Genomic DNA, 22,883 nt, shown 5'->3' on the forward strand with positions numbered 1-22,883 from the left:
TGTTTGGGTACTCTTCACGGTACCTACCTTGAACATGAGTTTTCGTTGATCTAATTCGACAGCGTCTTCACCCGTTCAATGCCCAATCCAGCCAACAACTCAGACTCAACCTTTTCCAAAAATTCCCTCACAAAGTTGACCTCATAAAAGCTCACATTAAAGCACCCCGCAATATTCAACTCGTCCCTAAAGCCCCAGACATGGCACTGCACCGACCGCGACAATATCTGCGTACCAAGCCAAATATCTGCCACCTCGAAGCCTTCCTTCTCATCGCCGTACGAGCGCTGCATATACGCCTCTACCTTGCCGATGCTGCTCACGTCCGGATTTTGAATCTGCGGCAGCCCGGGCGGGTGCGGTGCTGAGAAAAGCTTCGTCGTGCGCCGCACGTAGGGCGCAACCACTTTGGTCATGCTGACGGGATTGCCTTCATCGTCGGTTGTGAAGCGCGAAAGATCGGTTGCGTACACCATTGCCAGCTGCTGGACAATCTCTTCAAAGCTTTTGGGCCCGCTGCCTCTGGTATCGTTTCCGCCGCGCACATCGTGAATGCAGATGGGGAGGCCCGAAGAGAAGGCGCCCACGGCGTAATCAGGCCCATCGTATGGCTTGGGCAGGTGCCTGCGCATATCAACTGGGAAGAAGGCGGCGAAATGTTTGGCGAGTGGATGCTGAGGGTATGTAGCCGTGGCGCGAATGACGGCTGCATGGACGGCGCTGTTGACGCTGATCTTGCGAGCTCGACATGCCGCGACGATGGCAGCAGTTGTAGGCGCATCGATCCGCAGAGCCTCGCGCGCCGTATCTCCTGGGGGAGCCGTTTCTGAATCTGGAAGCGTGGGCAATCCGATGCTGGGGACGCCCTGAACGAATTCGCCAACGAGCCCATCTGCAGCCGCCTTTACATTTTCTGGCGTGGAATCTTCATCAAGATACGCATCGGCGACGTCGTCCAAGCTTCTAGTAAGTAGGCCGCTGCCAACGAGCCCATCGTATGAATCCAGGTCACAGTCCAGGCCATGTCTCAAAACAGAAGCCAAGGAAGACAAGAAACTATGGACGAACATGAGAAGACCCATGCCATCAATACGCCAGTGAGCCGAGCGGATGAGAATCTCCTGACTTGCAGGCAGCCAGTGACAAGTGGGAATGCCATTGCTGAGCATGCCGCCAAACACGGCACTTGCAGACGCTTCTGATGCTATTAGAAAAGTCTTGGATACCCAAGCATCTGCATCAAAAGGCTGTATCGTAAGTAAAGGTTTTGCCGGTAATGATTCTTGTCCCGTCGACCCATCATTGGACTGTTTGACAACTGAAGCAGTAAAAGTCGGGTGAAGCCGACCAGTGAGCAGCCAAGCCCGCCGCAAATATGGAACGGGATCTGTCAAAGAAGGTTTGAAATTGATCTTGAGTGCCGCTGAAGCAGTCCAATGTTCACGGTTTACCGGGGCGCCACTGTCCGTAAGAATGATGAAGAAGTTTTCCAATGTATCAACGGGTCGTGATGAAATGCCAGCAGATGATTGGTGCCAGTTTAAAGTTGACTCAGGTGGCTGCTGGGGAGGTTTCGAGGGAGGCTTTTCGCTTCGTAGACGGACGCAGCATGACAGCACTTGTCCCATGGTGATTGACTACATATGAGTAGGTAGGAGATGGGTAGAGTAGTACATTACATTGAGGAGATTGAAGGAGAGGAAAATGTCTGCTAAATGCAAAGTACCGCATTTACTTATGCTTAATTGGGATTCTGCATGTTATAGGTAGTCTCCGATCCCTGGAGCTACCTCGGGGCGGTGTTGTTCTGACAGCAACCGGCATTTGAAGAGAGAACCAACCAACAGCGCCGAGAGTGTGATTGCTGCAGCACGATTAGGGGAAATTGCGGTGGCTATGTAGAATTACTTCATTTTCTACACCATTTCGTGTTTACTGAGTAGATGACGTCTCCTTGCGATGCAAAGGATTGGACTAAAGGATTGGGGTAGAGGATTGGGGTTTTGTCGTTTGTGTATAATCCAATAGAATGCACAAGTTTGCCTTTCTCGAGTGCGAGCCACGTTTGCACGCATTGACCTCTGGAGGATCCGGATTTGACTGCATCGGTTCATCTACAAATGTGTAACGCGGGCTCAACAAAGACGGAGAGCAGCAGCAGCGTTGCATTGCCAAGGATCGACGACGGCGAACCGCGGGTCCACAGAGTAGTATTTGTCTGTGCTTATACGGAGTAAGAAGAGTATATTCGACACGTTATAGAGCACGGATTCTATAATATAGCGTCGCAGAGTAGTATTGTCCAACATGCGGTGGTATTCAATTTCTCGTAAGGCATACTGTTAGCCCTTTTCTGTACGGCGACCTTTTGTGTAGCATTGCAGGACAGCGTGATGGAATATCTACACGCCGAAAGGCTCATTAAAGGCATAGTTGATAGGTAGGCATAGAAGGAAGTGCTATTTTAAGGAAAGCCGTTCCTAGACGAAATGATCATCTGTCGATGTAGCATGAAGATCTCCCAGGTGCTTTTCTGAAGATATACATTCCGCATACCTCTAGTAAGTTAACATGCAATTGAACAGAATCCAGCCACCGGGGCAGGTGTGGTATTGCACCCGGTTAGCAGTCAATATACCAATCGGAATATTATGGATAATAATGGTCTTCTTTTATTGGTAGCACACGCCAGTTGTAGATATCTACCTACACAATCCCCCTTTTTCACGGACTATTAACCTTGTTAATTCCCCGCAAGCTGTATCCATACATACAAGTACCTGCTTCAGGTGCGCAGGCCCCTATAATTGTATCGTATCTGGTAGCATCGCGACCCTACTCTGGCAAGAAACTGCAGCGTGTAGTTACAGCATCGACAGCCGGTGGGTGGTCAGCAGCCAAAGGGGAAACGTGGGCCGTGGGCAAGATAGCAACGGCCAGGGTTGCATCTAGATCAGACGGTTTGGGACGAAGCAGAGATGCAGCCGGGAGGAGTCGAAATGAGCATCGGAAATTACTGGGACAGAGAGAAGGATGAGCAGCCGCAGCCAAGAAATGCAAGAGGCTGCATAGAGCAAGACTTGGAATCAACATTGAACAGGCACATTGTCTCGTGTACGCGTATGCTCAACCGTCACCAAATCTCAACCTGTATAGCATCAGACCAATTGGAGCCAACATCTGAAGACATCAACTGTTCGAAAAGCGCTCGGCCCGAAGCACTCCCGAGCCACTGACGGCGCCGCCACAGCACCGCACGAGCACTAGCCCGCCAAGAAGCAATTAAAACAGGCAGCTAATGGCGGCCGCGGGACGCTAAAAGCTCATCATCAGCCACCCCACGGCGGGATGGGCGGGAGGGGGAGGGGTCCGTGTAGGGGTCTGCGAGGCACGAGTTTAGGGCATTTAGGCTCAAGGACCCTGCGCCGCCTGGGCTTGTACAAGCAGCTATAAGCCAGCTTGATCAACTGTTGGCTGACCACAAGCTGTAGTCTACGTTGGGTCTGATTAGCAGCAGGCAGTAAATGGCTTTGCATGTTGCCAGCAGCGCTGCTAGGAAGCCAATCCGCTAATTCCTCTCGTGACAGTCCACTGCATGCATGGAGCTGAGGGATTCAGTGGCGCCCTGTCGCTGCAGAAGCCAAGCGTCACGGCATCCAGATGCGCACCGCCGATTGCCCACTAAATTACAGCACTAGCACTGGCATTAGCACTGGCATTAGCACTGGCACTAGCTGTGGCGCTACTTCCCGCATCAGCACCTCCAAGACCTGCCTTGCTGGCTTAGCCTCTCCACGCGGGGGACAGAAAGGCAGGGAATGCGAGACTTGTAAACACACACATCCAAGATTGTGCACATACAACATCAGCAGTCCATCAGGGCAAAAGATGCCCTTGTTGCAGCACTGTATGTGCCCGCCCATCCTGCAGTCCCCGTCTTTCTGTCCTCCACCTCGTTTCTGCATCATCATCATCATCCTCGTCTGCGTCGCCATCTTGCCGAAGCAGACGTTGTCAGATATTAGACCCGGCATTCAGCGCTCTGGTCCACCGAGGTGCTTCATTGCTCAGCCAATTTGTGCGATCGTCCAGGCTAACAGATTAGAGGCTGGCCTTGTCGACCCTCCCAGAGCACAGACGGGGAGCATTCTGGGATGCCGTCTCAGCTGCCCATCGCGGTAATTGCCTACTACCTACTCTATACGTAGCACGAAGACTCCGATCTTCTCTGCTCCCTGTCCGTCACAGAATCCAGATCACGCTCAGACGCTGCTCCGCCAGCTCAACAAAGCAAAGATGCCGAGTGCACTTCTGTCGTCCTCGTACGACTCCTTGGCGATTCCAATCTCACCTGTGCGACACTGGCCGGCGTATCCATACAAATGCTACCCATCGCCATGCCATCTCTCCACACACGTGTTTGGCAAAGAGTGGCAAAGCACGGCAGGGCCACGCCTTGACCAGGCCAGCCATTCGCCCAAGACGCAATAGCCCGCTCCCTCGTGGCGGTTCGATATATCGCATGCTTGAGCAGTAACCAGGTTCCGGCCTCGTGGGCTCCATCCAGCTCGGAGCAGCGTTGCACTGTCCAGGGAGCCCGGCACTCGCCCAGTGTCGCGCGCGATACGCTTCGGCCAGTATCCGCGGCAATAGCAGTCCGCCGCTGGTTTCAGTTCGCTTCGAGGCACGTTTTCTGCAACATGTTGCTCCAGAAGTTCCTCCAGAGCTATTGCCGCTGCTCAGCGGTATAGAGTTCTGAGTAAGATATAGGCTAGGATCAGCGTAAGGATCCGAGCACGGCCCCCACAAGCCGTTCACACCCCTCGCTATGATGATTTTCTCGACTGAGACGCCTCTTGCGCGCATCCTAATCGGCATATCGGACCAATGGCTGCATTGATTCCAGCTTGTGAGCTCAGTTCCAATGCTACGGTAATCAGATACTAGTCTATCCGGGTTGCCCATCTTCTCTGGCGACTAATCAATGTGGCTTTTCCAACTTTCGAATACTGCTGCCAGGCAGCGGGTGTCATTATTTCTGATAGGGCTGTAGAGGCACCGCGCCGCTTGCTCCCCTCAGCTTGCTCTTTTCTTGTTGTGTTGTTGGCTCGGTCTGTTGCGCATGTACCCAGCTGGAGTCGCCTCGACTCCAAAAAGTATCTGCCACAATGCCGCGACTACCAGATGCGGCCGAGATCGCCTACATGGAGGCACACATCGACGACACGCGCGTACCAGATATCATTGCATGTACATCGATATGCGGAGTCGCATCCATCGTCTTCATCGTCCTCCGCCTGATATCGCGACGGTTTTCAAAGGGTGGGATGGAGACGAGCGACTGGCTGATACTGTTTGCTTGGGTGAGTTCAACGAGCTGTCGCAGCGTCGTTTTCCAACAGTTTCAATGCGATAGACGACTAGGCGCTGGCTTTGGGAACAGAAAACCGAGTGAAACACCGACTCAGAAGAGCTCACGGCTAATGTTGCTTTATAGCTCAACTTTGCAGTTTTTGATGTTTGCTTTGCCATGTCTGTCAAGTATGGGGGCGGTCGACACATCATTCTCGTTACAGATCCAAACGATGCACGGATGCTTCAAATTGTAAGTGACCAGGGCAGCCTTAGAACTGCATGATATCTAGAGGAGGCAAAAGTCCGTCAGAGAACCTAATACTCCTTTCATCGGCAGATCAATATTATCAACGAAAACCTCTATTGCGTCTGCATGGCCTTTCTCAAATTCAGCATCTTGAGCATGTATGGCTCCATCTTTCCGCAAAAAAGGTTCCACTACTGCCTTTGGGCTGTCGCCGTCTTCATGACTTGTTGGGCCATCTCTTGTGCCTTCGTTGCCATCTTTCAATGCACCCCGATTGCCTTTGGCTGGGATCCGTCCATCGCTGGAGGCACATGCGTCAATTATGGCGCTCTTGTTCTAGTTGCCGGAGTATGCAACATCATTACAGATTTCGTCGTTCTCGCTATGCCAATACCCCTTGTGCTCAAACTCAACCTCTCCACGCAGAGAAAGCGAATGGTCATCTTTACTTTTGCAATGGGCGGCAGGTAAGCTTCGCAATCTTACAAATATACCCGCCTCAATTGAAGAAGCCCAGACATATTGACTTTGTTTGCCAGCGCGTGTCTTGTCAGCATTGTTCGTCTAGCATTTGCCCTCTCAGTTGGCTCCACAGCAGATGGAAGCTGTAAGTCCAAACTGCTACTAAACCCCGATAAAATGTGTCCAGAGGGCTAATGATCTTGTGCAGGGGATAACATGCCGGCCGGAATGCTTTCTGTTGTTGAACTCATGGCCGGTATTCTAGCTGTTTCGCTTCCCGTCTATAGACCTTTGTACCGTCGCCTTGTGAACAAAGATAGAGGAGTTACACAACCATCATCTGAAAATCCCTACTCTAGCGGGTCGCGCAGTATCAAAATTACAGGCGGAGGATTTACCAAAAACAACAACGAGGGAATCGTAGTAACCGACGAAGTCGACATAAACTTGACCCCTTACAACCGAAAAGACGGCAACTGGGTTCGTGTGGGAGACGAAGATGAATCGGGTCTTTATTCTCCTCACACACAACGGAGCCTCAACAACGACCTGAACTATGCTGGACGAGCTATTTAATTCTGGTTTTCATTTTGTTTTGCTTTCTTTCTATTGCTATCCTAAATCTACGGGACGGGCGTAAAGCACTAATGGCATTTTCTCTTTTGTTTGCTCAGTGAGCTTGTATATGTGTACAATGAACAGTGGATGAGTTGGGCGAATGGACGACGCTCTTAAATACCCCGGCGAGAGAGAGCGATTTGGAGTTGACGGATTTGAATGTCTTTGAAAGTTTTTGAAGGTTCTTGAAGGTTTTTGAAAGTTTTTGAAGATTTCATTGGACGAACATGGCAAAGGAGACGAATAAGGGAAGCGGGAATCGGGCGGACGCAGCAAACGACCAGCGGGCTCTCATTCACCGAACTGAACAGTGATATAGTATTTGAATGACTTATTTCCTCGTCAAGATCAATCGAAGTCTGCATGAGGCAATGAGAGGGATAGCTAGTCGCGATATCATATTCACGCTTTTGCTATTTTGGAAGACTCGAGTATTCGAATGCAGTCATCCCAAGGTCCAAATGCAAATGATATATGATACTACGGTTATTAATTGAATTGAATCTCCATGTCGCTCATTCAATCACAAAATCATGCGATCTCAGCGTGAAACAGAAGAGCAGAAGGTGAAACTACGCTGACACAGACTTGGACGCATAACCTTCTAAATACCCGAGCTAGAGAGTTACCTACAGGAACATGGGACGAAAAAGATGGATCCAAAAGTACACAGAGAGATTGAAATGCTTTTGGTCGTGATTATAGAGTTATGAAGGAATATGCGAACAAAAGCCTTTGGCAAACATGGGTTATGCGAAATCCGGAGAAAAAAAACACGCGTAAACGCAATCTGTTCCATCAGCATTCTATATCTGGAACAGCTCCTGAAACGGCATCCCGCTTGCTTTTGAGATTCCTTGCATGTGACTCTAGAAAGATGTAACTCTAGAAAGGGGGGGGTTTAGACACCAATTAGAGCGATGAGTTTTCCAGCGTCGTATGCAGGTAGCTACATAGTTACATGAGTGCTACAAGGAATATGTCAAAGCTCTAATGCTTTTCATTTTGTAGTTAAAAATTGGCTCAATGGCGATAACAGCAAAATTGGCCATGTATCCCAGCGCGGTTGACTTGGTTGCCGCCTGATCTGAGCTGAGTCGATTTGGCTACCTAGGTACAGGCGTGAATGCAAAGGATAGGCTATTAACACTGGAGATTGATCAGCTTCCAAATAATATTCATGGATAGATTCGAAAGCCACCAATAATATGCTATACCCATGAACGTGGGCATGAAATTGCGTTGAAGAGTTAGCTACACGCTTTGAGTAGGTAAACTCGGCAACTATATCGCCATGCGACCCTCGTCTTCAACACTTAAGCAGCCAGATGATATATTTTAGAAGCGTTGGTCTCAGCGTTACAATATCGTGGGTCTACGAAGCTTTGGCGTGTTATTAACATTGCTCTCTATACCGATCCGCTGCTTTTCCAACATTGGCTCATTTACAGAAAGGATGGAGTCGCTGCTCAAGTCTAGCCAACGATGAAGATTTATTCGAGTCGTGGTGAAGATTTCAACTCTTTTATAAACATTAGCTATTTCTATGTGTCACAGCAGAAAAACGTTCTTTTGAACCGTAACTGAAAGTAATGCGAGACACTTCTCCCTGATGGCACTAGAAGTGGAGCTCACTTTATGCCAACATTCTAACATTTCTTATTTATAATCCCACGATTTTTGCAGCGCTGAATCTATTACAATCGTTATTCATATCATCTCAATTTTTCATCGTAAAACACACAGATATCCTTATAGTTCGCAGTCTTTGAGCATTCAACGCACAGCACCGGCAAAACACTCTCGGGTAGCCAATATGTTATCCCCCGCCAACAACCAGCCTCGCACTAAAGCTCTTTAAATCCAATATGGCCCTTTCATATGGAATCATTATGACATTAAAGACAAAGAAAAAGTAATCGGAAGCTACATACTCTTACATAAGGGCATTCAAGTCGGACTTTTCAATCAGCCTCGCGTCAAACAACAGACATCCTGCATTGCGCATCCCAACGAAAGACGAATGAACGCCAATATAAGTCGTGAAAATTCTTTAGAATTTAATGAATCAAAACGTGGGCTATATATGTGGACAAAGTAGCAATCACATCAAACAACCTCCTCAAGCTCAACTAATCATCTTCAAAACCTTTCCCGCTTGCTCAGTCTGACATTATATATTGACATCCGTTCAACCAAAAAAAAAAAAAAAAGTTTCTAATATACTTGGTTATTGCATTAAAGTAGATGAATAACTAAACAAACATGTAGAGAGGGTTTTTGAAGATCGCCTAGAGCGATATACAGCTCTTTGCCTCTAGATACCTTTGTCACCACCAAAATCCCAAGCGGGGCCTCTCCGATATCCCGGCACGGCGAGCTAGTATCCACTCCGGCGCGGAAAAGAGGCATCGCGTATTATCCATTGAAAGTATTTTTCGGGAGAAAACATTCATATTTCATGCAGAGCTTTGGATATCACTTGCAACATTCTGTATAGACTAGCTACTGAAGATGAAGGAGAAAAATAACATTCTTTTGCAGCATGTTTGAGTTAAATACCTGGTTAGGGTGAGTATTTAGAAACATTTGTGGAGATTCACTCCAAGCCGCCGGGCACCGATTCAATCACATCTTCGTACTGGCCGTAAATGGTATACCTTGAGTATGGTAGATGGTCTTTGAACCCTGAGTCTAGCATTTCGAAAGTCTCGTATCGTAAAAGTACAACTGCTGCTGCGTACAAAAGGTACATTATATAACTTCTTCCGGCCACCCATGTACAGCTGTAAATGATAGGAACCATCATCCAATGCTTCAGTCGGAAATTGAGATGTCGACATGTTTTCTACGCCATAATATCATCAACGTGATTATCAATCGTCGTCGCAAAGTGCGTGCTGTCATTAGCAACGTGAAGGTAATTCAGAAGCTATTTACGCTTCTCATCTTTAAAAGCCAAGCGTCAATCTATAACTGCTATGCAAAGGATGTAGAGCCACACCATATTACAAAGCTTTTATAAGTTCTATCACAAAGTGTCTCCATCATCAAGAGGAGAGAAAAGAATCAGAGAGACAGACAAAAAAGGGGGAATTGGAAAAATAAGAGGAGGGGATGAGGGGGGATGGGGTGAGGAAGAAGAGAAGGGAGAGGAACGAACATGAGAGCAGCAAAGCACGATATCTATCCATCCGTGTACAAAAATTTTCCCACCCCTCCTCACAACGTGGGGGAAACAAGGGACACGTCAACATACTTTCGACTCCATCTCCCATGATAATTCCGACATCTCTTACAAATCAGTTACCCTTCTGGGTCCCGACATAAACTCGAGAATAGCACCTGACACCAACTCTTCATCGCCATTGGATCGGAACCCCCCTCCATATGTAGGAGCCTTGACAAGAGCTCGGTTCCAAAGTCATGTTCGGCCAATTTACCCCTTTATTGTTCCCCGTCTCCTCACCGGCCAAGAAAGATGGTCGCGCACTAGGCCTGTAGATGCATGATAAGTATCACCATGTTCTCACTGCAGAAACGATCCACATGTATAGGAGTAGCTCGTTGAGCAGCAGACTTGTCTAGCGTCAGTCAACCCCAATGGATGACTGAAGGCGTGTCATGCTCCTCGTAGTATATCCACAGAAGCGGTCAACGGCCGACAGACCGCGGCCCAAGTGGGTGTGGTTCAACACTGCGGCTTTGAAGACGGCTGCTTTTGGTCATCATTCATGTTGAGTCTTTACCCCCCCCGGAGATGCCATATCTTATATGTTAATAGCGGCGTCAGGATTCTCTTCCGCGGCTTTGTAGTATTCTTTGGCGAGGGATGCCCTCCGAGCCTCGGCACAACAGAATATCCCATGAAGATGTAGCTGAGAGCTTCAAGATGACACACGATTAAATCAGAGCCAGCTGGCACAATACTTTGGGCGCATTATGCCGACATTGCCAACCGATCAAGTGTCAAAAGAGGCGAGGCATAGAGAGTTGCCTAAACTTAGGCATCGACGAGGATGTATCCATCCATGCGAGCTACCATGCCGAACAACGTACGTGACACTAGTCAGCCACCAACTGTGGCTTTGTTCTGCTTGGCCAGCCGCTCTTAATCTCCTTCTTCAGCCAGTCAAATGCGAATAACGGCACATCAGGCAGCGTTGTATTGCCTGGGCAAATGGCCTGTGCCATCTCAGCAAGCCCCAAGGCCGGAGATGAGGTCCGGTACTCAGGGTTTGAAAAGCCATCAGTCTGAGCAGCAACAGCCAACCAAATGGGTGTTGAAGCATCCGGTGGGCCGCATACGACCCCCAACCGAGACGGAATACCGAAGCAAGCCAATTCCAACGGTAGTTATGAGCAAGTGTTTGATAGGAATTCGATTTCATGTGAATAAGCGGAAGAACGTCATATTGAGCTCTTCGTCTCCATGTCCACTTGCCACGCTCATTTGAATAATCTCCACATCGCTAAAACCAGCTGAACCGCCATCGTCTGATATCAAACTTCGGCAAGAATGATGAACCCGATACGAGGCGACCGAGTGACACTCTTATATACTTCGGGCTGATAATGAAAGTACTGGCGTCAGTAAGGGGCTAGTGTTAAAGAACAAAGATAGGAAACATATCGCCAGCTGGCAGTAATAAAATCAAACCGTGCTTGACTGCCCTTTGGCGAAGTAAAAATTTGGTTTGATATATCTACGTTTTCTGTCTTAGACGGCCACGCTATGATTATGGCACTATGATGAGAGTAACGGTGGCAAAACAACAACCACAAGGGTATTCCTAGATTGTGGCTTGTTAGAAGAAAAACAAGGGCCTTGAAAAGCCGAATTCATTGCAAGGTTTTGTCCGTAAAGTCATATTGATATATGATCCCGGTCGAATATAATCATCGAGATGCTTCGGAGCCTCCTCCGTAGCCAAACTCCCATCTTCCTTGAGTAGCCTTAGGTAATCTCCAAGTGGTCCTGAAGCTGAATTGGAAGCACGCCGTGCCATGGGGTTGGTCGGCGAAAAAGTTTTCCCATTGCGCGCAAAGTCTCGCGGCAGGAGCATTACCTCCGGCGCTTAAAGATCAAGCTTCAGCTTTTTAAAGGCGCATTGACGGACCGTTCACCGCCAACGACGGATGGTCTCCGCTCTCATTCAATTTTGAGAAAAGTCCGTGGAAAAAAAGTTTGCGTTGGTAGCAGCAAGACGGGCGAACCGACCACAGGCTGAGCCGCTATCACAAGCCAATTCCAAGTCACGGGCCAATTGTAAGTCGCAAGCCAATGTAAGCTTGGCGTGACAAATGTCGAAAAGAGACAGCGATTGTGGCGACAGTGTAATTTTTCTTACCATCTGCCACGGTGGCAAGTCGTGCGCAGCCACAGCCGCCACTGTCGATCAGCATCTAGACCTTGCAAATGGACCTGATTGGTGAATTGAGCATTTTGAGCAGCCAGACGACGAACCATTGAGAGCCCTTGATTGGACGGACTGTTCGACCAAAGCCTCGTCGATCTGTTTCGTTGCGTAAGGCTAGCCTCATGCTGAGCACACGCTGACACCGTTGTTCCCGCTGTTACCGTCCAAGCCGTCCAGATATGCCTGTTTGTCTGTCCCTGGGAAAGGGCCGAGATCCTAGCCCAGATCGCCAGCATCTTGGCCGGGCCAATTGATTGGCCTCTGAGTGGGACATCAGCGCGCAACGCCACAAGTACAAGTACACGCTTTGTTGGTGCCGTGCGGTGCCGCGCAAGGGTTGTGGCGGCATTTGCGTCGTAATTTCGAGAGTCACAGGAGACCAACACGGGCGCTAAAGCGTGATGATACCGTATACCTGCTCCGAAATGTAGCGATGAATGGCCTTCGCAACGATGTTGAGTTGGTATTTAGCCTTGTGAAGCTATGCTCCGCTGCTGCACGGATATGGGAACCGACTAGTGGAGACCCTGATTTTGATCGAATCTCTGGGATAGCTATGGTTGGGAAAGGAAGCTTCCAGCTCGACGCCACATGTGGCTGGCTTGTTTCCAACGACCACAAAACATCAAACAGCATCGAGTGCAAGGTGCCAAGAATGCTGCGTCGCATTTACCCCTGTAAGTGTTATCAGAATGCGAAATGATGTCGCCTCAATTGCGTTTACCTTATATCATCCGACTAATCGTATGAAACAAACATGAGGACGGCCTGTATAGCATTCTGCATGTGCTGCGGCAGATGCTTCCCCACCGGTGTGGCTGATGCATGTGAGCACGTCAAAGCGTGAAATTGGCCTATCATGGCATTCTGTCAGGCATCCCAGTTTGATGATCATCTTTCCAAGTGGCCCAATAGAAATCCAGAAGCCCTGACCGACGGGAAAATCCTCTCTAAAATGAAAGAAACGTGGAAGCGAAGCCACAAGGGGCTGGAGACACCGGTGACGGTATTAGTCGTCACTTGTAAACAACTGCAGCAATATGCCGTCACTTCGCCTCAAAAAGGCATCACCGATGCTACTCGTCAAATAGTTTGGTCGTAAATAACACCATGATTGAAGATCCGCCAGACAGGTATGACAGCGTCTCAGAAAGAATCTAATCGAGGTGATATACAGTTGTAAGTATTTCTCGCCTCTCCACAACGCCACCATGTGGCGCCTTAAATTCCATGGCTAGACTGTGTGGGGTTTGTCTGGGTCGGACCATAGCTTGGCAGTTATCAAGTGGTACATTGGCTTCTTCGATGTACACGGAGTGTGCCGTGTACTCACATCGGGGTGTTCCTCGATGCGCTAATACCGACTGGTGGTCATCTCTGCTTCGCCTTTTGGAGCCATGTACCGACACTAGCTACGGGTGTAAGTAAGGACGGTGCTAAAAGGCCAATAATACCAATAGGCAAAGCCAAAACTTGGATCTGCAGTGCCATGCCACGCTGGGTCCCGAGGCGAATTCAGCTACTGGTCCTTGTCCAGCCTAATCCAGACCGTTCGGAGTGAGCAGCAGCCGTCCAGGCACACCAGGCAGCGGACCCCGAGGCTGGCGTTCCCGCAGCTTAGGGACTTCAGTAGACATTGACAGTGAGAAGGAAGAAAAGTTCCTGAAGACAATTCTAGAAAAAGCGGACCGTATTGGGGGCTCGCCTCGGTTTTGTAAGCGCCGCTGGCTTCGCCAGTCTAGCAGGGGGGAGCTTTTGCTCCGGAGCATCTGCTCCTGTGCCCAATTCGCATCCGATCACACATAGCTCAGCCCAGCACAAAGAAATGCGGGTGGTGCAGCCGAATTTATCTGTCAGAATGGTCCTTCTTCACCGTTTCAACTGCCCTTGTCGCTCGCCGGCCAATTGTGTGCCTTCCGTCAGTCAACTTTGCAGCCGCAACGGAGGGACACGGCCACTACACGCCTGCCCGCCCACTGCCCAATACTGCTGTGGCTAAGATCCGGGCAGTGGCAATCAGTGGTAGCTGGCTCCATCTGAACGTCCTCCTTGCGTGAAGCCACACCTTGTCCTGGTTCTGCCATATATCTGCAGATCCAGCCATCTGCTCGAGAAGAGTGTTTGCTTGCTGGTTAGCTCAAACTTCACTTTGTATTAGCGGCAGTGCAACTTCTCAATCGTGTTGGGCACTCTATGTGGCACGAAGCAACATCGTCACTCTTTTTCTCTCATGTTGTCGACGCGAGGACGCCTCCCTACCCCTGACTATCCTTTAATTCCCCATTCTCCAAAACGGTTGACGGACAAAACGCGCTCCAGATAAATGTGCACGGTGCATACGGCTGAATGCCTAGTCTGCAGGAAAGAATATCTCATCTTTGTTGCTCTTTGTCGGGATTCTCGGCCGCCTACTCACGACTGCCCTCGGGAGGTGACGATTGTACTCGAGGAAATGCGTGAAGGTGGATGTCCGAGTCCTGTCTGTCCAAATAGCTTGAGAGGAGGCTGTCAAGTGATGTGATGACCGGCACAATTACAGTTGAAGGAAGATAACCGAGGTCAACCGCCAAAAATATTGCAGAAATATTGACTGATACGACAAGGGAGGCACATTCACACAATCTGAAATCAGACGACTTCCTTGGATGAACTCAGAGCTTCTGCTCGGACGACTCTATCTCGACAACTTGGTCTACACCCTGATAGGGAGGAACTTCGAAGTTATACTTTTTGGCAATAGATGGGGACACAAACCTATAGCCAAAGGTTAGCAAACCGCATCAAAAGAAGGCAGTGCACAGATAAAACTAAAGGTTCGTACCGTCCGCCGACAAAGTGCCGACCGGTGAAGTGATTGACCAGTGGCTTAGGAGCCGTAAGGCTGACAAGAGCCGTGGGCATAAAAGAGCTACCTAAGCCTGTCTTTGGAGGACCATTCTCGATATCCCACGACGATGGAGCATCCACCGAGGTGACGGGTAATTTGGTCTCCTGGAGAGCTTGAATCACTGCGGGAAACGGCTCCCGAACTTCGCCTGAGAAACTAAAACCTAAAGGCAAAAGGTCAGCTCTGGGCGTTTCTCTCATAACCGAAGCACGAGGCACACATACCAAATATCGCATCTACTACATGGTCTGTTGATTTCATGGCGGCTGGAAAATCATCGACAAATGGAACATCCAGATCTTCGAGCTGCTTCGCCAATCGCTACGAGCCACGGTTAGCTGTCTTTCTGGATCAAAGACAACGCGTCTTGGCAGCTTCGTTTTTGAAGAGAAGAGGGGATACAGAGAGAATCGAAGGGATATATCGATAATTAATACTCCATGGCAATTTCGAATATCAAAGCGATGCACTCCCTCGGCAGTGCCACTCTTCGAAGGAGTGAACCCAAAGAGGAAACCCAAGAGCAGGATTATGCACGAAACAAGAGGCTTTCATGCTCATGCATACACGGCGGTGACGGGAATGGCCAAAGCTGGGCAAAATGTGGAAAGCAACTCACCTGGTAAAGCTCATTCTTACTTCTCTTGGGATAGAAGACTGTTGGAGTAAAACCATAATGGAAGAGGTGTCGTGCAGCAACAAGGCCATCGCCGCCTAGGAGGAAAGTAGTTAGGATTATATACTACCTCTCAACAGGGATATACGCGCAAATATACCGTTATTTCCTGGCCCACACGCCACAAGGATTCTTTGGCCATTGTTCAGGGGCTGAAGTCGATATACTAGCGGCAACCTCTTAGCACGACAAGTCCAATTTCGTAGCTTCCCCTCAATCGAATAGACAGACCTGCTTGTGAGACTGCCAATCCAGCCAGCTCCATCAGTTGATCGATGGAAAAGGCACCGGTGCTCATGAGTTCTTGGTCTAGAGCTGCCGCAGCCTTTGCGCCGATAGTCTACGCAACAGGAGTTAGCGCTGTAAGCCCGTAGAAAGAGGAGTAAGCGCAAAAGACCTTGAGAGCCATGGCCGATAATTGCAGGTGATGGCGAAGTAAGTTGTCCTTTAAAACTTGAAAATTTGGATCTCAAAAGTTCAATTTCACTTGTATTGAAGCCATAAAAAAACGGGTTCCTGAGAAGGATGGGATGTCATGATGTCGTTAGAAATGGCCCAGTGATTGCCGTCTATACATTACCGTGATGTCAGCGGTTTCGGACCATGTTTCTGCCGACGCTGATTGGCGGGCGCGGCGAAACTGCAAGTCCGGCCTAAAATATTCCAGGGTACCAAGTACTGCCATCGAAAAACACCAATTGCAAGCGTAAATCTGGAGCCAGTCGCATATCATCAGATTTCGCTCGCGGTCCCTCACTTCAGCCATGGTCGTCAAAATCCGCCTCGCCCGATTTGGGCGCCGAAACTCCCCCTTCTACAACATTGTCGTAGCTCATGCTCGGTACGTTACGGCCACTCAAAGCAATTGGAGCTCGTCTTCCCCCCGCCTTCGATATCATCCAAGCTTGTGCCCCACGAATTTTTGACTGAAACTTTCTCCTAGTACTGCGCGCAACTCTCGTCCTCTCGAGGTCATCGGCACATACGACCCCATTCCGAAGCCCGACCCCTATGACAACTCTGGCAAGCTACACAAGGACATCAAGCTCGACTCGCAGCGTGCAAAGTACTGGATTGGTGTCGGCGCTCAGCCCACGGATACGGCGTGGCGGTTACTGTCCATGGTGGGAATCCTGCCAAAGAAGCACTTTGCTCCAAAAGAAAGCGAGACCAAGGGTAGCGTTAATGCTGGCGACGTGAAGATTCGGTAAAAGTCTACGGAGGGGGTGATCAAAAGCGACTGTGGAAAATATGGATGTGCGGCTGATTGTATATGTATGATATGTGTTTTGGGCATTTCAATGGCGTCAGGTATGGATTTTATAGAGGGACAAATACCATAACGAGTGTATTATATGTTGGTGGTGAGCCGAAACTGTACGTGCAGTTATAACATGTAGCTGTAATTTAAATATTCGCCATCAATTGATGCAAATCCTCTCACAAAAGCCAATCACTGTCATCTATCAGACAAATTGCGATATCTTTATACCTCGTCACTATTCATACCAGTCTAAGAATATTCCTATCGTCTTCTCTCTAGTGGCTCATATCAGAGTACATTTCTGGCCCCCGCTGAGACGTATAGCGCTTCCATATCGATATCGAAAAACTTCCATCGCCAGGGAAATAACTTATACAGTCCGCTATAAGGGGATTTTTCGTTGGACGAATATCGAAAGCTGTGTCATCGATATACCCAAGACTTCATATAAGAAAAAAGCAAGCAACGCCAAAGTGACCCCTTTCATCTATAACTCCATGCACGCCATTTTCAATGACAACACCAAACAGGGCACCAACGTCTGCGGTATGAGTTGTTAGGCAAAAATAAGAGGGCCTCTCTAAAAGAGAGGAAGAAAGGAGTGAAAGGATAAGAGAGAGGCGAGCTCTTTCTTTCGTTGTAAAATGAAGGTGTCTGGCCAAGCCCTGGTTAATGACCGACGGCGAAGAAAATATTCATAGTAAGGCAAACCGCCATCACTATCATTCCGTATATCGCTAGCGCCAATGCCATCTTTCGTAAAAGACTGTGATCAACGTGTTCCAAGTCCCATCGCCATCTTCTGCGTGACCGCCATGCATTTCGGCTGCGGTTACTCGTGGCACTGGCCGCGCTAGCGATGCTGTGAGTGCTCTGGGCGAGTGCTCCCGTATCTTCGGTTTCAGAGTCGTCAGAGCCGTCCATGTCATCGTCTTCCTTGGCCAAGCGCTGGTGATGGATACTATCGGGATCGCTGATTTTGTAATAAAAGAGACCCGGTAATATGAAACTAATGGACGTGGATCCTGTACTACCAACGAAGGCAAGAACACGATCTAGACTGCTCACTGAAAGAGCCGTGATGTAGGCCAGAGTAAGGATAACCGTAGTGATGAGGGCAAACCTAAGATCAGACATTGGCGCGGTGCTGCCGTGATCACCACGTTGCACTGGTGCCGAGTTTAGTAGAGGGGAACCAGCACGGCCGCCGTTCGAGTTGCCCCTGCTAGGTCGCCAATTGACAACAGCGTCGACGGAAGCTCGGCAAGGATGGACTTGCAAGGGAATGGAAAACAGGACAAGGACAACGATGGCAGCTTTTCCAATGGTCGAAGCAACTCCGGTAGGATCTAAGATGTGTCAGCACGAAGCACACACAAGTACAGCAACGGAGATTCTTACACATGGATACGATATTTCCGACAATGGAGTTACCAAAAGTGATGTATCCAGTAACGGCCACCAGGACGTAAATCGATGCTGCGGACCCAATGCTGGACGCGATAACTCTCACCAGGCTAGACGGGGTGTTATCGTTAATTTCGTTGATTATGGAGAACATCTAAAGAAAATCAGTGGTTTTCCTCGTTGAGCCAATGGTGAAATACAAACATTCTGATGACAAGTGTAAGCAAAGACAACCACTGGCAATGCACTCAGTGTCGCAACGGCACCAGCCGGCTGGATAACCCGAATATTGTCTGGGCTGGCGTGGGGGTCGACGGAAAAGTGGTAGATGACCAGAATGATAAGATATCCAATCGAAACCAAAGCAACCAAGCTGGTATACTTGAGCGAGTCGAGCCTCTTGAGGAAACTCAGAGGGATGACGAGAAGCATAAAGGCAGTAATCCAAAAGTTTCGGTCCACCAGATACGGAATCCTATCAGCGGCGCTGTTGAAGCCCAAGGCCACTCCGGGCATGAGGTCGCCGATAATAATCATATAGGAGACCCCAACGCCGAAGCACTTGATCGCGATAGCGGCATCAAAAATGATGGACGCATTGGGATATGTCAGCTGAGACAGGGCGAAGAAGGAGGATTTTCCGCGGTCGAGGTAGCGCGCGCATCTGGACTGGAGGTAGAGACCAAAGGCCGAGGTCAAGCCAGACCAGACCATGAGGAGCACACCGAGCATTATTCCCATGTGCGACAGGACAGAGGGCATGGCAAGTGTGCCGGCCCCAACAACTTTACAGGCTCAAGTCAGTATTCGTGGATGTGGGTGTCGTAGGAAGAGGGTCGCGAACTTGTATTCAGCAGATTGACAATGCTGCTGACCATGCTGGCTTGTCCACCACGGCCATCTTTGCCAGCTCGTCGTCGCGATCTATAAGCCGGACAAGGCAGGAGAATCAGCCCAATGCTCTCGATGAAATCCACCCCCGATGGCCATGCTCACCTCGACATGTTGCTAGAGCCCCCAGGAGAGGCGGCCCCGTCTGAAATGCTTTGGTAGTTAGTCATAGCCCTCCCAGGACGGCGGATGCGGCAAGCAGCAGCGCCGCTGAGCGGTCCTGATATAGCAGCCCTCTGGGCAGCCTCTCGTGCTCAAGGGCAGCACGGCGGGAAGTTGGTCGGTGACCAGTCGATGCCAATATTCGGGTGTCGCGATGGCAGCGCAGCCGCGCGACACAGGCAGGGCGTCCAGGGATGAGGGAGATGCGCAAACGCGACGCTGGCGCAGGGCTGGAGCGAGTGTCGGGTCGAACAGACGGAGCGGTGGCGACGAACGAGCGACGGCGGGCTAAGAGATGAGGTTGAGGTTGAGGCTGAAATCTAGCAGAGGGCCGCCACGAAAAGCTGGCCATGGGGGATTCCCTAACCATCAGCGGACTGGCCTCTCGGACGGTGACTGCATTTTACGGCGGGGCCTCCCCCGGACCCAGGCGGCCGGCGGTAGGGGCAGCCAATCACAGGGCCTGGGGCACAGGGACAATATCAGCATGACCCGTTTTCATTCGCGATTACGCCATTCTATATCATTGCCGAATGCGACGCTGAAGATGCAAATTTACAGAGAATAGAGATAGAATTACGGCTGTATGTGTTTTGGGTCTTGTCTTCTTCGTACCCTGCGGGCTATCTGTATCACGGCAAACTGTTATTGACATTCACATAATGACGGATGCCACCTTCGTCTTCTCGGAAGCATGTCGAGAGCCACGAGCCTGTGGTTAAACGGCTTTATTGCGGCGATCTATACCCTTTTCCATGAGTGGTGTTTTGTAGTCCCTGTAGTCATGCCACCATTGGCAGTATGCTTTTGCATTGATTTGCCATTTCCAGTGGTCACAGAAAGAAAACAGGCACGATGTTTCAGAAGCACGTGTGGTGCCTGAGCCATGTTACGCCGCATCGTGGCGATTATCAGCTATACGAAGTACTACACGCATGTTAGTAGACGACGACGCTTCATGTCTTCAAATAGGCGCACCAATTATACCATGAGAGTGAATGTTTTTTTTATTTATCTAAATACAGGCATTAAAAAAAAAACATATTATATACGCATTTGCAATTAAGTCGGGCGCAATTGGCATACAGCAAAGGATGCATGATGGATGCTTGTACACAGATGAACAGCACCCGCTGCGGCACCTAAAATCTCAACGAATCACAGCGCGCCACTGTGACCGCCACCCACCACAGCTGGCGACAAGCTCCTCCAAAGCGTCATACCTCAACACAGCTTCAATATCCTTCCCACTGCCGTCACACGCGGCCCTTGTAGCAAACGCACGCTCTCTTCGTCCTCATTTTCCTCAGATCTCAGGCGCATATACTACAGCATGTCGGCCGAAATGGACGACCCGCTGGACAAAACAACTCTGGCGACCATCTCCCTCCTCGAGTCGCGCCTCCTGCGCATCGAGCATCTTCTTTACGGCACGACCGCCTCTCCCACCTCCAGCCTAAGCCACCATGACGCTGCCCTCGAGAAGATGGATATCCTAGAACGGCGATTCAACAACATGGTTGCCCAGATGCGCGTCTATGCGGAACTCCTCAAGATATGTCAGTTTATTCAGCCCCAGCCTGCGGGGCCCTTGACATCAAGATTCCAGTTTTTAACCTCTACTTCCTCGCGCAGACAAGTCGAATCCAGATCTCTTTCATGCTCCGCCGCCTTCTCAGCCTCCCTCTCAGCTCGACTCGGAAACAATCCAGTCCATCGTCCTCTCCTCAGCATCGTCATTCCCCGCTACGCTCTCCGCCCTCACCGCCGCCAAAGATATCCCTATCCCCGAGTCTTCTGCCAGTGCCTCTCTCATATCTCTCACCCAGCGCATGAAGGCGATTGAAGCCACGCAGCTCGCTCAGGCAGCCGAGATTTCCAAACTACGGAGTAAGAGCGAGATGCTTGTGCGATCGTGGTATGAAAACAGGGCGCTGGTAGACTCCCAAATGATAGCGGATTCCGATGGCAGAATTCGCAAGGTAGAGTGGGAAACGAGAAAAAGAGAGATTGCACTCGAAGAATAGCGGTGGCAGCGAGCAAATCAATTGATTTGATGCGATGCACGCCGTTTACAAAGTCAAAAGTCCTGGGCCGCGCAAATTCTTGTCGAAAGAATTTGGATTGATACCCCACGGCGATTTGTTATTCACAACAGTATTGTCTGGCGGGTGGATTCAGGAGCCAACCTGACGCGTAGTCCTTGGATTTCTAGATCAATGCTCTGGATTAAGAGCGCTTATCTTCCCATGATACCATGCGCGGCTGGAGGACACTACGGATTAGAGCTAGGCGGTACAGCTACCGGCTTTTTGAGAAAGCAGATGGTCGAACCAACTTAGATGACCTATCGACGCTAGAGTCGAAGCAAACTGCATGATGAAATACAGATACCCCTCCTCGATTAAAAACTGCCATGCCCCTTAGCCCCAAGAGTGTGGAAGGCAGAATTTGGATGCCGATATTGAGACGTCTTCAGCTGATGCTACGGTTGAGGAATGATATCTTCCGTGGATATCTTCAGTCCAAAACACGGCTGAAGGACATGACGAAGCAGTAATAGGCCAGGCCCGATAGTCCAGAGGCTAGATGACACCATTGGCGATAGAACTTCTGATAACTACGGCTCGAAGGAGTCATGGAGTGTAAACCTCGAAGAAAGTTCAAACCCGCGATGCCTCAACCTCCGGCTTCTTTCTCCCCGCGTTTCAGCAACGATGAGATTGAAGCTAGATCGCAGCTAGTATTACGTATACGGAGTGTAATTTCGTGGTCAAGGATCAGTTCTTTTCCGAAGCAGCAGCCAGCGCTCTGGTACCAGAGCAGGCAATAGGCAATAGAAGCATTCTTGTCCAACGGCGCCGCTGCCGCATGACCTTGAATTTTGGGCTTCTGCAACAAACATGACATCCATCACTAATCAAACAAGGTTGCGATCCAGATTTAGCATTTTGTAGGTGCCCGCTACAGATTCGTGGTGGCTTTTGTCCAGCTAGACCAGTTTTTCATCCACAGAGCAAGGTAAAAAACTTTTTTTTTTCCCATCTGTTCTTTTTTGCTGTTTTCGTTACACGTGCCTGACAGCAGACAATGGAGGCTAGCAGCGCGGGACGTAAGCTGGGAGCTCCGCTAAATTCCCTAGGCAGGCTGGCAGCTGGAAGAGCTAAAGAGGCCGCCAAATATAAAAATCGGGCCTAGTCAGGGGTTATGATGGAGCCTGGCGAGTTTCAATTTCAACGCTTGTAGTTTAGAGTCTTGCGCGTATTGTGAAAAAGAGTTTGATTCAGTAGAATTAAGATTTTTTTTTTTCCAATAAAAAAAAGACTCATGCTTACTCTCTCTTTTAAATGAATGGTCTTGGAATTTTCTAGTCGCCCATCCGGGACTCTCGGCTATTCGTGAAGTTGACCTCAGGTACTTTGTACTTTGTAGAACTGCAAGATTCCTGGGTAAACATTGAAATCTTCACCAGCTATTACTACTAGTAATACGTA

General features: G+C 49.5%; 6 protein-coding genes across 6 annotated transcripts; 3 read left to right on the forward strand and 3 right to left on the reverse strand.

The window, feature by feature from the left end:
* Positions 1-50: 50 nt before the first annotated feature.
* On the reverse strand, positions 51-1,628 carry TrAtP1_012871 (uncharacterized protein; the record flags this gene model as incomplete). Its single annotated transcript, XM_014088569.2, has 1 exon — positions 51-1,628. The coding sequence occupies one exon, from the start codon at positions 1,626-1,628 to the stop codon at positions 51-53; it is 1,578 nt and encodes a 525-aa protein (XP_013944044.1).
* A 3,540-nt stretch (positions 1,629-5,168) lies between these two features.
* TrAtP1_012872 (uncharacterized protein) lies at positions 5,169-6,640 on the forward strand (the record flags this gene model as incomplete). The annotated part of the gene is made up of 5 exons (XM_014088570.1): positions 5,169-5,363; positions 5,498-5,605; positions 5,693-6,069; positions 6,142-6,209; positions 6,273-6,640. The coding sequence occupies 5 exons, from the start codon at positions 5,169-5,171 to the stop codon at positions 6,638-6,640; spliced, it is 1,116 nt and encodes a 371-aa protein (XP_013944045.1).
* An 8,113-nt stretch (positions 6,641-14,753) lies between these two features.
* Positions 14,754-16,074, reverse strand: TrAtP1_012873 (uncharacterized protein; the record flags this gene model as incomplete). The annotated part of the gene is made up of 7 exons (XM_014088572.2): positions 14,754-14,856; positions 14,924-15,152; positions 15,214-15,310; positions 15,609-15,703; positions 15,766-15,831; positions 15,897-16,005; positions 16,063-16,074. 7 exons carry the CDS (start codon positions 16,072-16,074, stop codon positions 14,754-14,756), a joined length of 711 nt encoding a protein of 236 aa, XP_013944047.1.
* A 297-nt stretch (positions 16,075-16,371) lies between these two features.
* TrAtP1_012874 (mitochondrial 37S ribosomal protein bS16m) lies at positions 16,372-17,088 on the forward strand. Its single transcript, XM_014088573.2, has 2 exons — positions 16,372-16,506; positions 16,609-17,088. The coding sequence occupies exons 1-2, from the start codon at positions 16,430-16,432 to the stop codon at positions 16,874-16,876; spliced, it is 345 nt and encodes a 114-aa protein (XP_013944048.1). The 5' UTR covers positions 16,372-16,429; the 3' UTR covers positions 16,877-17,088.
* A 51-nt stretch (positions 17,089-17,139) lies between these two features.
* Positions 17,140-19,744, reverse strand: TrAtP1_012875 (uncharacterized protein). The gene is made up of 5 exons (XM_014088574.2): positions 19,333-19,744; positions 19,181-19,260; positions 18,541-19,121; positions 18,331-18,490; positions 17,140-18,278 (listed from the first exon to the last, which is right to left on the reverse strand). The coding sequence occupies exons 1-5, from the start codon at positions 19,395-19,397 to the stop codon at positions 17,599-17,601; spliced, it is 1,566 nt and encodes a 521-aa protein (XP_013944049.2). The 5' UTR covers positions 19,398-19,744; the 3' UTR covers positions 17,140-17,598.
* A 978-nt stretch (positions 19,745-20,722) lies between these two features.
* TrAtP1_012876 (uncharacterized protein) lies at positions 20,723-21,416 on the forward strand (the record flags this gene model as incomplete). The annotated part of the gene is made up of 2 exons (XM_014088575.2): positions 20,723-20,948; positions 21,025-21,416. The coding sequence occupies 2 exons, from the start codon at positions 20,723-20,725 to the stop codon at positions 21,414-21,416; spliced, it is 618 nt and encodes a 205-aa protein (XP_013944050.2).
* Positions 21,417-22,883: the final 1,467 nt, after the last annotated feature.

The sequence above is a fragment of the Trichoderma atroviride genome, chromosome 7, assembly GCF_020647795.1.
Source record: "Trichoderma atroviride chromosome 7, complete sequence".
Lineage (NCBI taxonomy): Eukaryota > Fungi > Ascomycota > Sordariomycetes > Hypocreales > Hypocreaceae > Trichoderma > Trichoderma atroviride.

Coding starts and splice junctions, on each gene's coding strand:
- TrAtP1_012874 (XM_014088573.2), top strand. CDS start 16,430: ATGGTCGTCAAAATCCGCCTCGCCCGATTTGGGCGCCGAAACTCCCCC. Junction 16,507..16,608: donor ATTGTCGTAGCTCATGCTCG/GTACGTTACGGC, acceptor ACTTTCTCCTAG/TACTGCGCGCAACTCTCGTC.
- TrAtP1_012875 (XM_014088574.2), bottom strand. CDS start 19,397: ATGACTAACTACCAAAGCATTTCAGACGGGGCCGCCTCTCCTGGGGGC. Junction 19,261..19,332: donor GGCTCTAGCAACATGTCGAG/GTGAGCATGGCC, acceptor TCCGGCTTATAG/ATCGCGACGACGAGCTGGCA. Junction 19,122..19,180: donor TGTCAATCTGCTGAATACAA/GTTCGCGACCCT, acceptor GAGCCTGTAAAG/TTGTTGGGGCCGGCACACTT.